Below are 13853 nucleotides of genomic sequence, written 5' to 3' on the forward strand. Positions count from 1 at the left end.
ATTTACACTTATTATTGATATCAAATAATTATTAATACATCTTGCACATAAGTAATCCATTGGCAGACATAAATACATCACAATGGAGCCAACTCCTTAACTGAGTAAATGTGGGAACAGGACCATTTCAGGGGGCTCAAGAGACAATCGGAAGTGTCTAATGTTACAGTCTGCAGTGCCCTTCAGCACCCTCCCCTCCTCCCCTCATGAATGTCTGGCCCTCCCCTCAGAGGCACCCTTCACAAGGCTCCCTTGAAAGCCTCCATTTCACAAGTGGTCTAATAACAAGGAAAACTAGGCGTTTGATTTGGGACTTTTCAAGTCTCACCCGCTCCCATCCGCTCACCTTCAAGCAAGTCGTCCTCCTTGCAGATGCGCCATTCTATTTGGTCACATTTTCAATCTACTGTCTAACTTCCCAGGAGCTGACAAGGTTTTAACAAGCACCAACTAGCACACATGATTTAGCTGTAGATGACAACTCTCAATCCATCACCTCACTTCTCCTTGTTGAGAGCTTGAATGAATTCTTCTAATTTCTCTTGAATCTGTCGCACTCGTTCTGGAAGTAAGGTGGCATATGATTAGGAGATAAGAAGCAGAACAGCCTTGAAGCCTGTGAGCACATTCTTGGTGCAGGCTCAACTCCCTGGGGAGTGAGTAGCACATGTCCAAGATGTATGCTTTCAGTGCTCAAGGCTGGCATTCACTGGATCTTACTCCAGCATTCTGGTTGTGACTTTGTCTTCATATGGCCAATTTGAGACATTATAATCAAAACACTACAGAGTCTCCATGCTAACAACAATGATTAAAACAGACATCAAACAACCATCTTAATCTACTGAAGAAACAGAAGAAGGTTCATTTTCACAGCGAACGATAATGTACTGATAAGGACAGAAGCGCACTCTAACTACAGTTCAACCACACATTCACGCCAGAGTCTACTCACTTAATTCCTCAGCCAGCAGAACACGCTTCCCTGTCAGCAACTCCTGGAGTTTGGCCTTGTCATCACCGAAGTCGTCTAAGACTTCCTTGATGTTCTTCTCTAACCGTCGAGCTGAAGAGCAGAGGGGCAAATCAATGCTGCACTATTAACTGATTTCACACCAATATTGTCTTCCATTTAGGCCTCAATCCTTGAGGGCAGAACTCTACAAGTGAAGTTCATGTCATCACCTTGCTACACTTCACATTTTTTGAAAAGTTTTCTCGCCTTCTAAGGTTTGTTAAAGTCCTTAGTTCAAGAACACTGATCAGGGCTTCACCCCAGACACCATTGCCTACCTTCATTGTTGATGACCTGTTGTCTGAGAGCATTACTAGTGATCTGTAACATCCGGTCAATCCGCCAGAAGAGTACAATGTCACTGCACTGCATCTGTAAAACAAGAGAAAACCTGTAGCCGGGTGTCGCGAACCCTGATCTTGCCGTCCTGCACCGAGTGTCCCTCTGACCCTTAAGGCAATGCTCCTGGCAGGTCCAACTATGCCAGACAGGGTGCAGACCAGGTGGATCCAAGCGTTGGTGATAACACGCCGAGGAGGGAGTACCTTGGCGGGGAATAGTAGTGACCAGATTAGGGCCGCACTATTAGCTGATCCAATGTATTGATGCTTACCCCCGAGTCGATGAATCCCCTCTGATAGTAATAGAATCCCTTCTTGCAGTCTGATGCAGTCTTGATGGCTTGTTTGAAGAAGTGGCTCCTGTACAAGTGGTACCACGTTTCCTTGATCTGGAAAGTAAATAACCCAGAAATAGAGACTTCTTTTTCTTCACCATTTGCTCTGCACTTGGAGGGTTATTCTACAAAGTATTCCTGTACCTTAGCAATAACTGAGAAGTTGTGCACATGTCATATACGGCTCTCTTTTCCCAACTGATGGTCACGAAATAGGGCAAAAGCAAACTTACGGTGCAAGACACCTGCTTATGACATGTCACCATTAAACCTGGGAATCAAACTTACAAAGTCGTCCGTCACATCAAAATTATTTGTCTGCAAGTTCTTCCTGACTGTCGTGACTTCATCATAGGCAAGCTGAGATTTATGTTTCTGAAAGAGAAAGAAGAGGGTTGTCATTTCGTTGCCCAATTTGAAACTATCAAGAAAAAGAGGTTGGCACAATCATGTTGGTTAAGAAGTGAAATCACCTCCCATCATTCCACAAGCCACTGATCTCTAGATACAAGGTTGTGAAATTGTTTATTGAACGACCCAGCCCCTGTCTTCACAATAATAGTCTACTCACTGGATCAGCATTTAACATTTTCTCTAATTCTATTTTGGCTGCAGATCTATTCCTCTGTTCCGGGGTCTTGTACCTCCAATGCCACCACTGTTCACTCGTAGAGGGACCGGTCATCTCTTTGATATTATCCTCAACTGGAAGGATGAGAATGAAAACATGCATGAGATGTGCAAGTTACAGAGCTCACCACAAACATATCACCAGGTTATCAGTTAAGGCAACAATGGATTAAGAGATGCTGATGTGTGTAGAAGAAGAGCTCACTACGGACCACTTTTAATGTGTGCTTGGTCTTTCAGCTGTCCTGGCATAGACACCATCTCCAACGGACCATGGCTTAATGTCCGATCAGATGGATGTAAAGAGCCTCGGGTCTTAAGCCAAACGGTGCAAGATCAAACCCGGGTCTGCCATTTCTTAGGCAGACGCAATCATCTTCAGGCCATCGCGGCTCTCTGAGGCAGCACGCACTTACTTTGTTGTTGTTTCCTCTTCAGGGACACATCCATGAACTTGATGGCCTGATCCCAATGCTGCTTGTCCGGTACGGACCGGTCCTCCAGAGCATTGATCTGGATCACTCTCTGAAACACACAACAAGAATATCAGATGGTTACGATAGGTCAGGAAAACAATATCAAGCAGTTTTTAGTTTGAGCATGGCTCTGAAGATGAACACTTTCTCAAAAGATGGATATGGCAAGCAACTCTCTGTACCAGTACTTCATCACCATAATCAAATCAAAGAGCCACGACCTCATCAAGAGCTGGAGCACCTACCAAACTATCCTCAGCCTTCTCGTCCCACTTATGCCTCCGGTTGGATTCCTCCTGCACCGCCCGCTTCAGACTGTCATAGATATCATCATGGTCCTTGCCCTTCTTATCCTTCTCGACGAACTTGCTGAATTCTTCTTGTAGAGTGTCCCAGCCGACTTGTACCGCCTTCGCTGGCAACTGGGCATCAGCCCATTGTTTGAGTTTGATGTCAACGGCCGTGTTGAACGTTCTGGAGAAATAAAGAAATGATCAGGCAAGTGTTGCAAGGGTGAGTATTGAAAGAGGGAGCCTGCACTATGAATAGTGGAGATGAACAACTCGCTGTGCCATTTCCTGCTTATGAACCACAGGTAGAGATTCTCGTAGTTCATCATGCAATGCATCATCACACTAAGCATGAGAAAGCTACCTGGGTGAGTCATCGCTTCAACCAGTCGAACAGTTTTGTCACTGGATGCAGGTTACCTGGTAATAGTACAAATCGTATTTTGGATGTTATTCAAGCGTGCATGAATTCAGCCCGATTTCTCACCTACCCAATATTGTCTGTTTGAGAAGCAGGTAAATAGATATTTTCAATCACATGTGTCGACACTTTGTCCCACAAAGTCTTCGTGAATAACTCCTCCCTGAAGATGTAAACAGACAGATAAAGGGCATGCACTTTCAACCCTTCCTATATCTTACTTGGGAGGTTTAACATTCACCAAGCAATATCCAGCAGAGAATATCACTCATAGCTGTAATGTAGCCTAACTCAATTATAATACAAATAAGCCCAGGCCAGCTTGAATGTCATGAATTATATGAATACACCTCATGCCTGTCATAGTGAATCTCAATGCAAGGTTACCAGGCCTGCTGCTTATTTTGCACATGTCGCACACATTCAGTTTACTGTAGATGAGGTGAGAGCAAGCCATCAGCCCTGCAATATCAAACTTACCAATATTTTGCTGTGACCTGACTCAGGTTGATCACTTCATCCAATATTTCCCCTCTCGCTTTCTCGAATAGTTCATCTCGATCCAATTCCCGCAGCTTGGGAAATGTGTTCTTCCATTCTGTCTCCAGGTTAAATCTGGTGGCTGGAAGGAATTGATGAATCAATGAAATATCATTACTAATATACATACTTCAAAGCTGCTGATCAAAGTATGCAGACTACTCTGTGTAAGAACAAGACCTTGGTCTGATCTGGACTTTGCTGCTGGTTGCACGACTCTAAATGTGTCACTGGTAAGAACTGCCACGAAGACCGAGTCACTAGATCAATAAACGCAACTGACACCTCACAGTAGTGGCTGGTCACAATGATCATCCCACCTCGGAGGAGGATCAGAATACACCCCGGAGAATAACACCGCCAAGCGCAGAGCGAGTACTGAAGAAGAGCGAGCGATTTCTTCAATCCCAACAGCTGGAGTATCTACTACCTTTAAATGCATCAGCTTGTTGCTCAACAGACTCCTTGACCATCTTCCAGAAACACTCCGACACGGCCATGCTCAACGTCTTTGTGGTCATCTGCGTCGACTTGAGTACTCCTTCTCTGAAGAGTTTTGAACTTCTAAAGAAATCCTCCTCGTAATCTCTGATGGCTTGTATACTGTCGTTGGTATTACCTATTGCAAACGAGTGGAATGGGAGTGGGTCAAAACAAGGCACGGCAAGTGGATGTTGACTTAACCTTCTATAAGGAATCCATTATTACAGCCATTAGCCACTATGTAGAAATAGTACCTTGGAAGATCAATTTGAATACTGATAACAGTACCCTTACTTCTTAGTTGAACACCAGTTCTGGCAAATTTCTTTCAATCAGAAAAGCAACAAGCAAACAATGACATGAATAGCCAGAATGCTCACCCTTGCCCGTGACCACAGCAAAGTATCCTAGGGCTTTCATCGGGAAGAGGCGTCCCTCCAGAATCTTCTTGATGCGGTCTGGGTTGTAGAGATTAGACTCGGCGAGGTCCACCTTGGTCAAGACAAAGATGGTGCGTTTCCCTGCCGGGTCAATCTGGCTGACTAGATCTGTTACGTTGCTACGTTCCGCATCAATGGAGCCGTCTGAAACAAACATACAAGTCAACATCCTTGTTTGACACAAGTGCCAAGATAATGGGGAGATTAGAAGGACTCTTCTTACGGGCAAAACTCCGAGTCATGTGGCCTATAATCCAAATCGGCTCCCAACCATAGTGGTACCGAATAATCACATACCTTGTATACACAGGATGATAGCATTCGGATTCTCCATATTCCGTCTACAGATATTCTTGATTGCATCTTTGGTGTCAGAGGCCATATCCGTGGTGACAGTCTGAAGTGGCAACAAGATACGTTATAACAGAAGACCAACCTGTCACAGCTGGGTCGTCCACTCGTTCCACACATTAGGACTGACGACCAGGACCCCGACACAAGCCAATTCAGGATCTTCTGGGCACATTGCAGGAGAAGTTACCTCTAATTTTCTAACTGTCTTAAAGGAAGATGTGTGCCACTCTGAACCACCAATGCGGCAAAGTGACTATATTTGTTCTGATGGCTTGATGGCCGACATTTATAATCTTCTCAAGAAGTTCAGGCAGACACCTAACTACCGGTAACTATAGTGACACTTACACTTATGACACCTGGTAACTATAGTGACACTTACACTTATGACACCTGGTAACTATAGTCACACTTACACTTATGACACCTGGTGACTATAGTGACACTTACACTTATGACACCTGGTAACTATAGCGACACTTACACTTATGACACCTGGTAACTATAGCGACACTTACACTTATGACACCTGGTAACTATAGTGACACTTACACTTATGACACCTGGTAACTATAGTGACACTTACACTTATGACACCTGGTAACTATAGTGACACTTACACTTATGACACCTGGTAACTATAGTGACACTTACACTTATGACACCTGGTAAATCGACTAGAACCATCCTCTGTAAGCCGGGGCCCTTGACACTCATCGATATGACCTGCTCACTCACAGTCTGCCCCTGACTGACACTCGCTTTCATACGTATTTCAACTTCCCTCCTCAGCGCTTCCAGCTCCGATTCCTTTGTCAAGTCAAACTCCCGAGAGCTGTCCTTGAACGTAGCAATGTGATATGGTCCCTCACTGAGGGTGACCTTGACAGGGGAGCGTGTCATCATCTCACCGGAACCCCTGAAAGAAAAACGAAAGTTTCTAAAATCAGATCTACCAGCGCCAGCCTTTGTTATTCAGGAAACTAGTTAGCATGAAGAACAGTTTGTGCCAAGAGCCACATCAACCTAGTGCTAACAGCAATATGTATGTAGCAATCCGGAAACATTAGCTTAGTATCTGCTCACCTTGGAAATATCCTAGCTTGCGCAATCATCTCAAGGACGCTAGTTTTCCCAGAGCTTTGATCTCCAACTACCACCACCTGGAAACACAAAGAAGTGGAAATCAAAGCAGGCCTAACAAGCAAAATCGAGATTTCATATTTACCAAACAAAAGATCGTGCTCCCTTTAGGGGAGCGAAGGCCTAGCCACCAAAAACTATGATGATTTTCTAGCAGAAAAATGAATGAGGGGCACAGTGGTGTCGTAGTTAAGGTGTCCAACTCTCAATCAAATGGTCATGGTGCAAATGCCAGTCTTGTGCCAGCTTCACAAGGAGTGCCTCTGCAGAGACCTAGGATAGTGACAATCGTTGTAAAACAAGAGCCACGATGGTTTGGTTGCTCTAGCCGTCATGAGGTCCCTGGTGGCCTCCCCACATTTGGCCCGAGACTCTAGTGCTCGCAACAAAACAGTGTTTGACTTACTCTTGGTAGGTGATCTTGTGTATTGTAACTAGAGTCGTAATCAGCCAGTTCATCCAGGCATTCAGAGTACATGTCAATAGGAGATTTCTGAAAGTCAAGGCTAAAGGTTCAACAAGGTGAGCTGAGGAATGACTGACAATAGTCTGAGGCAGCATATGTTCCATTTCAAAGGATATGCAAGCTGAGATGCATTTCCACAAAAAATGCTTTGGATTGGTCAAACTTTCACAGTGTTTGTTGTTAGGGATCACCAAGAAACTGTGGTCAACTGCCTCCTTGACTCCATGACAGAAACCCACCTTCATTTGGCGTCGTTTCTGGTTGTGTTGTTTCTTGAGTAACATCTGTTTCCGTAGTTCGCGGTTGTCTTTTTCTAATCGCTCGATCTCCTTCTGGTACTTAATCTGTACCTGAAGGAGCTCATCTTGAACCTGCTCCAGACGCTCTTTATCATTCCGCGGCTGAAACAAAATTCACAAGTCTTAGATTGAAATATCAAATATATGAAATTAAACCTTGCAAGGATCTTAACCTTACCCTAGAATTTACACTGGGTACATACTCTCCAAGTTCAGCCCTAATCAAACGACTGTGAACCAGATAAAGCACATGAAATAAGACATTTAGCTACTGAGAAGTGTAGATCAAAGTTTGAACTTCCAGGAAACAGTCATCTTACCACTTTTATTGTCTCCTCATTTCTTGCAAATTTACCAAAAGGCAAAGCATGGTTGACCATGTCGCTACTCCCACTATCTGGAATAGAGAAAACAAAAAGGTTAGACATGTAAATGTAGAACAAGATTATGCTTTTGAATCACTCCGAACTTGTAGGAGTTCTGCTAATATGGATGATCACAATCGACTTGGTCGTAAGGAATGTATTCTAGTTAGAACTGGTGTGCAGAATACAAGCTAGAGGAAGAGGCAGTAAATCTCTTCAGATGAAGTACGCACTTGAAAGAACATATGAAATGTACATGCATGCACTTTAGAAGATCAGCCCGATTCTGATTCAGAAAGCAAACTGAGCAAAGAGTTTATGTCATGTTATAACAAATACACGAAACAGAAAATTGCCATCTGCTTTGTTTAAAAGTCATCGACCGTCGTTTGAATTTTAAGTTAGAAAACTGGCTGTAAACCCGAGTCGAAGTCAGTGCTTTGAAACAACTCAATCTGTAGCAAAACATCTGAAAAGAACAGGTGAAAGTGATTCAAACAATCACACCTGCAGGTTTCAAGAAGAGGTAACTACACTCAAAGAGAACCTTGGATTCTACACACCTGCCTGGGGACCAAGGAAAAACAAATCTTGAAGACCTGCAGTTGGAAATGAAAACAAGGCATGGAGGTGAGAAGCAATACTTGTGGTGTTTACTTAGAAGTGAATGAGTAGAAAACACATTAACACAGAAGAAAAAGTAAAAAAATCAAACTTGTTGTAACTTTTAGTAATATGGTTGAGTCAGGCATACATGTAGTGCTAGTTTTTGAGGAAGATTATAGGCAGAAGCTCCAACCTATAGTCCCTATTAAAGCTATCTTCCATAGAATATTCCATTAGTTTACAATGTGCCCCTGATACATGTACCAAAACCATGCAATGAATGAGCGGTGACAAATGGTCAAAAAGCCATATGAAAACCATTGAAAGAAAAGATCTATCAGCCACCAGAAGTTAGAAATTTTGACTGTCCTAAACCAAACTGATGTACCGGTGCAGTCATTTTTGATGCACAGCAACGCAGGACTGTCAACATGCTCACAACTACAATACATAAGCACAAGCACAATTTATCAAACAAGTTAAAGGTAGCTTGCCTTGTGCAGCTGAGCTCCCTAAAAAAAAACAAAAAAATCGAAGAGGTGTTGGGCAAATAAAGCATACACAGATAAACTTGAAAGAATTCGAGTTCCTTTGAGACTACATTATTGCAAATGAAAAGCTTTGCAGAAACTGTCAGGCCACACAGTTGCCAGGGACCTCCCTCAAGTTCTTTAAATTATTCTTGCGTACCTTCTGAGAACATCTTCGTAATATCTTCATCCGATGCAGATTCCAGCCACTCTGATATCGACTTGAATGGTTTGCTGGCAGTCTTTATATAGCCTTTCATCCAGCCCTGGAGAAAAGAAGAAATATGATCTGTAATCACAAATTCACCAACGAGCTTGATATCACGCTATATTGGAACATAGTTTTGTATAGGAGGCCGGTTAGTGTTCTTCTTGGCCTCGGCAACAATAAAGTGGCCAAACCAGTGATGCTTGAACAGAGAATTGCCATTGGAGCACAACCATCTGCATTTGTCATCGTAGTAATGATGATTATACGCCTGTTTGCCACTGGAGAACCTTGTAGATCTATACTTACTTTCTCTGGTAGACCCATTTGATTCCATTTGTTCCTGAACTGTTCACGCCACTGCTCGACCTTCTCATTTTCTGGCAGGTAGTTCTTCAACCATCCAATATCAGGCAGGCCGTCACGAAACGATTCATATTTCTGGAAGGGAGAAGGAACCAGATTTCTACTTTATTCCTTGGATAGATATCATTACAAGTTGAGAGTTCAACTATTGGGTGATATGAATAAAGACTAGCAAATGCTTTTACTCCGGTTTTGTACAGGAAGGCCTAGTGTAAATGTACATGGAGATTTAGAAAAAAGCATTTGCTAGTCTTTATTCATATCACCCATTGACTTGTCAGCAGGAAGGATCATTTTCAATTCATCTGAAAAAACATTTCTTAAACGGCCAGTTAACATATATGTCAGCATGAGGTGGATCCAGGATCGGGGCTGGCAAAATAGACAGCAGGCAACTCCCTCCGTCTAAAAATTCCCCAGCAAATTTGGGACGTTTTACGATGACTGGATGTTCCCTCAACTTACCTTGTTTATAGCCACTCCACCTCCAACAGCGCCACCAAATATCAAGTATCGTAACTTCAGGATCCTGGAAAAAGCCCGCACAATCGTTCCGACCTCCCGTCTTTGAACACCAACTCCGGCCGTCCGAAGTGAATTGAAAACTATTGTCTTTGGATACCGGAGTGAACTGAAATTGCATGTCTGCTGCTGCACTGGGTTGGTTACTCTTGGCAGCTTTACAGCAGACTTGATGGAATTTTGAAGAGATCCTCGCAGGGCAGGTCCAGATTTTATCACAGTAGCTGTTGAGCATTGGCCAAGGGGTCTGACAAGGTATCTCTGGCCAACAGACCTAGAAAGAAAAAAGACATATCTGATATTAGTAATGTCTTCTCATTGCAGAATGCCTGGCATGGCACTGCATGTTCTTCCTTCCTTACACCAAGGCTGGCTGAGGAGTAGGTGATTTCAATAGGCCATTTCAAAGCTGACCAGTCATATGTGTTTCACCTTGAACAAAGTATCGCCGTGTGTCTAGGCAGTGTCCAAAGTCGGCTTAGGCCTTCCGACGTGTTCTGAGTGTGCGCATTTGATTTGTTTTGGGGCCGATTGGTCTTCTTCGAAAAAAGGCCTCTTGCAAGCGGCACGTACCAAAAGCCTTATTTGCCCAAGTCAAGTCAAACCTCAACATATCATATCGGAATTGACAGAAATAATGTCATGCATGACGCATGTCCCAGACATTGCGATGAGACAACAAATGAAATTGAAACTGGGACTGGATGATATGGACTGGTTCTTTTGTCTTGATGCTGTAACTTGTATAGACGAATTCGAAGAACGCCAAAACAAATCAAATGCGCACACTCAGAACACATTAGAAGGTCTAAGCCGACTCCGGACAATGTGTAGAGACAGAGCGATCCTTTGTTTGTTCAAGGTGAAATGCAAGGCTGGTCAAACTTCTTCGAATTCTACATGTACATAGGCCTACATGAAGATGAAGGCAGGCGAGCACAAGAAGACAAGACATTATTTTATGACATTAATATGAAGGCCCTATTCTCTAATTCTGTATTCATTTTCACTACAATTTGAACCTATTTTTGACAAAATCAGAATTTGTCAGAATCATCAACACTGTTACCGACAACAGACTGATGGACTGAACAGTGGACACTCGAGTCAGAGTCAGTGGCAACACCACCACTCCCGACTCAGTCTATCTCTGTAATCTGAGAGACTGTGTAGTGTGTGTGTCGCTACGCGCTGTTGTTGGTTTGTTTCTGAATTAGACCTCACTTTTCGTCCTTACCCAAGCTTTCCGACATTCATCATGTTTGGTGCGCAATTAACTAATCATTTAAATCACCAAAACTATCAAGAAGGATTCATAATCGGGCTTAGAAATGACGAAATTGTTGAGAATTTGCGAAACTTGTCTCTGCCCAGTAATTTGCGGTTGTTTCGCTCCCTCACCTTTTCGCTCCCAGTCGTTTCGCTCCAAATCGAAGTCGTTTCGCTCCCTTGGACTTTTTGGAAACCTCGGCTGATTGTTCAGGTCAACTAATCAATTACGTTGCATCTATTATGCTCAAAATCAATTAATGAAAATAAAAATTAGGGTAATATCAACCAAACAAGTGCGAAGGAAGTGTAAGTTAATTGACTGATTCTGATTACTAGACTCAAAATGAATTTAAGTGTTTCAGAATGCAAACCATGGGCATAACACATCACAAAAACTTTAGATCCTAAATCTTTCCACAAGTTGTTAGTGGTGATTGGCCAATGAAGACATCAAGGCTAGCTCCATATATTTACCCCTTACACCCTACCGAGAGGTGAGTGTCCAACTCATCTCTCCCAGGGACTGCATGCTGGTGAAAACTGGCGCAGTTAGGGGATTTGTAATCAGAAGCACTATCTCGTGCTGGAGGTAAGGCGTGGCCTACGTTGTAAAACTGAAGAGAAGAAATGAGCTCTAAAGGCCAATGTACATCCGTTAACACATATTAAATGAAAATTTTATAAGAAAATGCCATTCAATGAACCCAAAAGAAAGCCCATGTAGAACCTATGCAACCTAATGCCCAGTTTGCCCACATGGTCCCCATCCGAAAACCCGGGTGCATATTCCACATTGGGTCTGGGTGGGCAAAAGTGGGGCCGACATTTAATATTTAGAATATATCAGAGGAGATGTCATAGTAGATATATCAAAGAAATTTCTCATGTATCAAGATTTGAAAAGTTACATTGCCTTAATAAATCAATTGATTCTTTTGATGTGATATTCCTGATATTTGTGCTTAAAAACCTGGCCTGTTTGTGGAGCAGCCAGGACTGATTCGGCCTGGCTGTGACCGTCTCATCTCTCTCACCATGTTAACAACTTGGCAGAGCAGCAAAGACCGATTTGGCCTGGCTGTGACCGTCTCATCTCTCTCACCTTGTCAACACGGTCGAGCAGCCAGGACTGATTCGGCCTGACTGTGACTGTCTCATCTCTCTCACCATGTTGACAACTTGGCAGAGCAGCCAAGACTGATGTGGCCTGGCTGTGACTGTCTCATCTCTCTCATCATGTCGTCAGCAAGGTGGAGCAGCCAGGACTGATTCGGCCTGGCTGTGACTATCCCATCTCTCTCTCATCATGCTGTCAACACGGTGGAGCAGCCAGGACTGATTCGGCCTGGCTCTGACTGTCTCATCTCTCTCACCATGTTGACAACTTGGCAGAGTAGCCAACAAGACTGATGTGGCCTGGCTGTAACTGTCTCATCTATCTCAGCATGTTGGCAACACGGTTGAGCAGCCAGGACTGATTCGGCCTGACTGTGACTGTCTCATCTCTCTCACCATGTTGACAACTTGGCAGAGAAGCCAAGACTGATGTGGCCTAACTGTGACTCTCTCATCACGTTGGCAGCACGGTGGAGCAGCCAGGACTGATTCGGCCTGGCTGTGACTGTCTCATCTCTCTCATCATGTTGTCAACACGGTGGAGCAGCCAGGACTGATTCGGCCTGGCTGTGACTTCCTCATCTCTCTCACCATGTTGACAACTTGGTAGAGCAGCCAAGACTGATTTGGCCTGGCTGTGACTCAATGTCTCATCTCTCTCATCATGTTGTCAGCACGATGGAGCAGCCAGGACTGTCAAACAGTTGTGTGAGCTCACTAGAGCTTGCACTTACATAATAGTGTAAAACTAAAATAAATATAATATATATACATGTATATATATATAACCGTCATCGGATGCGCTTCCGATATGCCACTTACATAACAGTATAAAACTAAAATTGATATAATATATCTATAAAACCGTCATCGGATGCGCATCCGATATGCCACGAGATCCTTTACCGCCAATTTCTTTACCGTCATCGGATGCGCATCCGATATGCCACGAGATCCTTTACCGTCAATTCCCTTACCGTCTTCGGATGCGCATCCGATATGCCACGAGATCCTTTACCGTCTTCGGATGCGCATCCGATATGCCACGAGATCCTTTACCGTCAATTCCCTTACCGTCTTCGGATGCGCATCCGATATGCCACGAGATCCTTTACCGTCAATTTCTTTACCGTCATCGGATGCGCATCCGATATGCCACGAGATCCTTCACCGTCAATTCCCTTACCGTCTTCGGATGCGCATCCGATATGCCACGAGATCCTTTACCGTCTTCGGATGCGCATCCGATATGCCACGAGATCCTTTACCGTCAATTCCCTTACCGTCTTCGGATGCGCATCCGATATGCCACGAGATCCTTTACCGTCAATTTCTTTACCGTCATCGGATGCGCATCCGATATGCCACGAGATCCTTCACCGTCAATTCCCTTACCGTCATCGGATGCGCATCCGATATGCCACGAGTTTTTTTGTTACCTCACCGTCAATTCCTATACCGTCATGGATGCCACGAGCTTTGTTCGCGTTGTAAAGGTTTCGGGGATACGACTAATGCATGCGAGCACCGTCGGCGGAACCCCAAACCGCCCTCTCGATCTATCCGTAAGAACAAATCACTCTCGTGACCGTCACATTTACGGACTCCGGACCTCCAGACTTTAGAGACCGAGCT

The 13853-nt window shown here is 43.9% G+C and overlaps 1 protein-coding gene across 3 annotated transcripts; it reads right to left on the reverse strand.

The window, feature by feature from the left end:
• On the reverse strand, nucleotides 1-11207 carry LOC135496795 (dynamin-like 120 kDa protein, mitochondrial). 3 transcript variants are annotated; one of them, XM_064786311.1, is made up of 23 exons: nucleotides 11068-11207; nucleotides 9774-10104; nucleotides 9252-9383; nucleotides 8895-9000; nucleotides 8162-8197; nucleotides 7554-7630; nucleotides 7174-7335; nucleotides 6875-6961; nucleotides 6412-6488; nucleotides 5980-6244; nucleotides 5269-5368; nucleotides 4912-5115; nucleotides 4479-4667; nucleotides 3989-4130; nucleotides 3579-3671; nucleotides 3043-3271; nucleotides 2738-2846; nucleotides 2263-2396; nucleotides 1980-2066; nucleotides 1629-1745; nucleotides 1294-1387; nucleotides 956-1066; nucleotides 1-562 (listed from the first exon to the last, which is right to left on the reverse strand). In XM_064786311.1, the coding sequence occupies exons 1-23, from the start codon at nucleotides 11088-11090 to the stop codon at nucleotides 498-500; spliced, it is 2970 nt and encodes a 989-aa protein (XP_064642381.1). In that variant the 5' UTR covers nucleotides 11091-11207; the 3' UTR covers nucleotides 1-497. The 3 variants fall into 3 exon arrangements, with proteins under 3 accessions (XP_064642381.1, XP_064642382.1, XP_064642383.1); XM_064786312.1 differs by lacking the exon at nucleotides 8162-8197 and adding an exon at nucleotides 8699-8716; XM_064786313.1 differs by lacking the exon at nucleotides 8162-8197.
• Between the last annotated feature and the right edge of the window lie 2646 nt (nucleotides 11208-13853).

The sequence above is a fragment of the Lineus longissimus genome, chromosome 12, assembly GCF_910592395.1.
Source record: "Lineus longissimus chromosome 12, tnLinLong1.2, whole genome shotgun sequence".
Taxonomy (NCBI): domain Eukaryota; kingdom Metazoa; phylum Nemertea; class Pilidiophora; order Heteronemertea; family Lineidae; genus Lineus; species Lineus longissimus.

Bases quoted from the DNA above. Each gene is read 5' to 3' on its own strand.
- LOC135496795 (XM_064786311.1), bottom strand. From the start codon at position 11,090: ATGATGAATGTCGGAAAGCTTGG. The intron at 6,489-6,874 runs GTAAGTCAAACA...TTGTGTTTCCAG, and splicing joins CACAAGATCACCTACCAAGA to GTGGTGGTAGTTGGAGATCA. The intron at 3,272-3,578 runs GTAGGTGAGAAA...TTATTTCTCCAG, and splicing joins TCTCAAACAGACAATATTGG to AACGTTCAACACGGCCGTTG.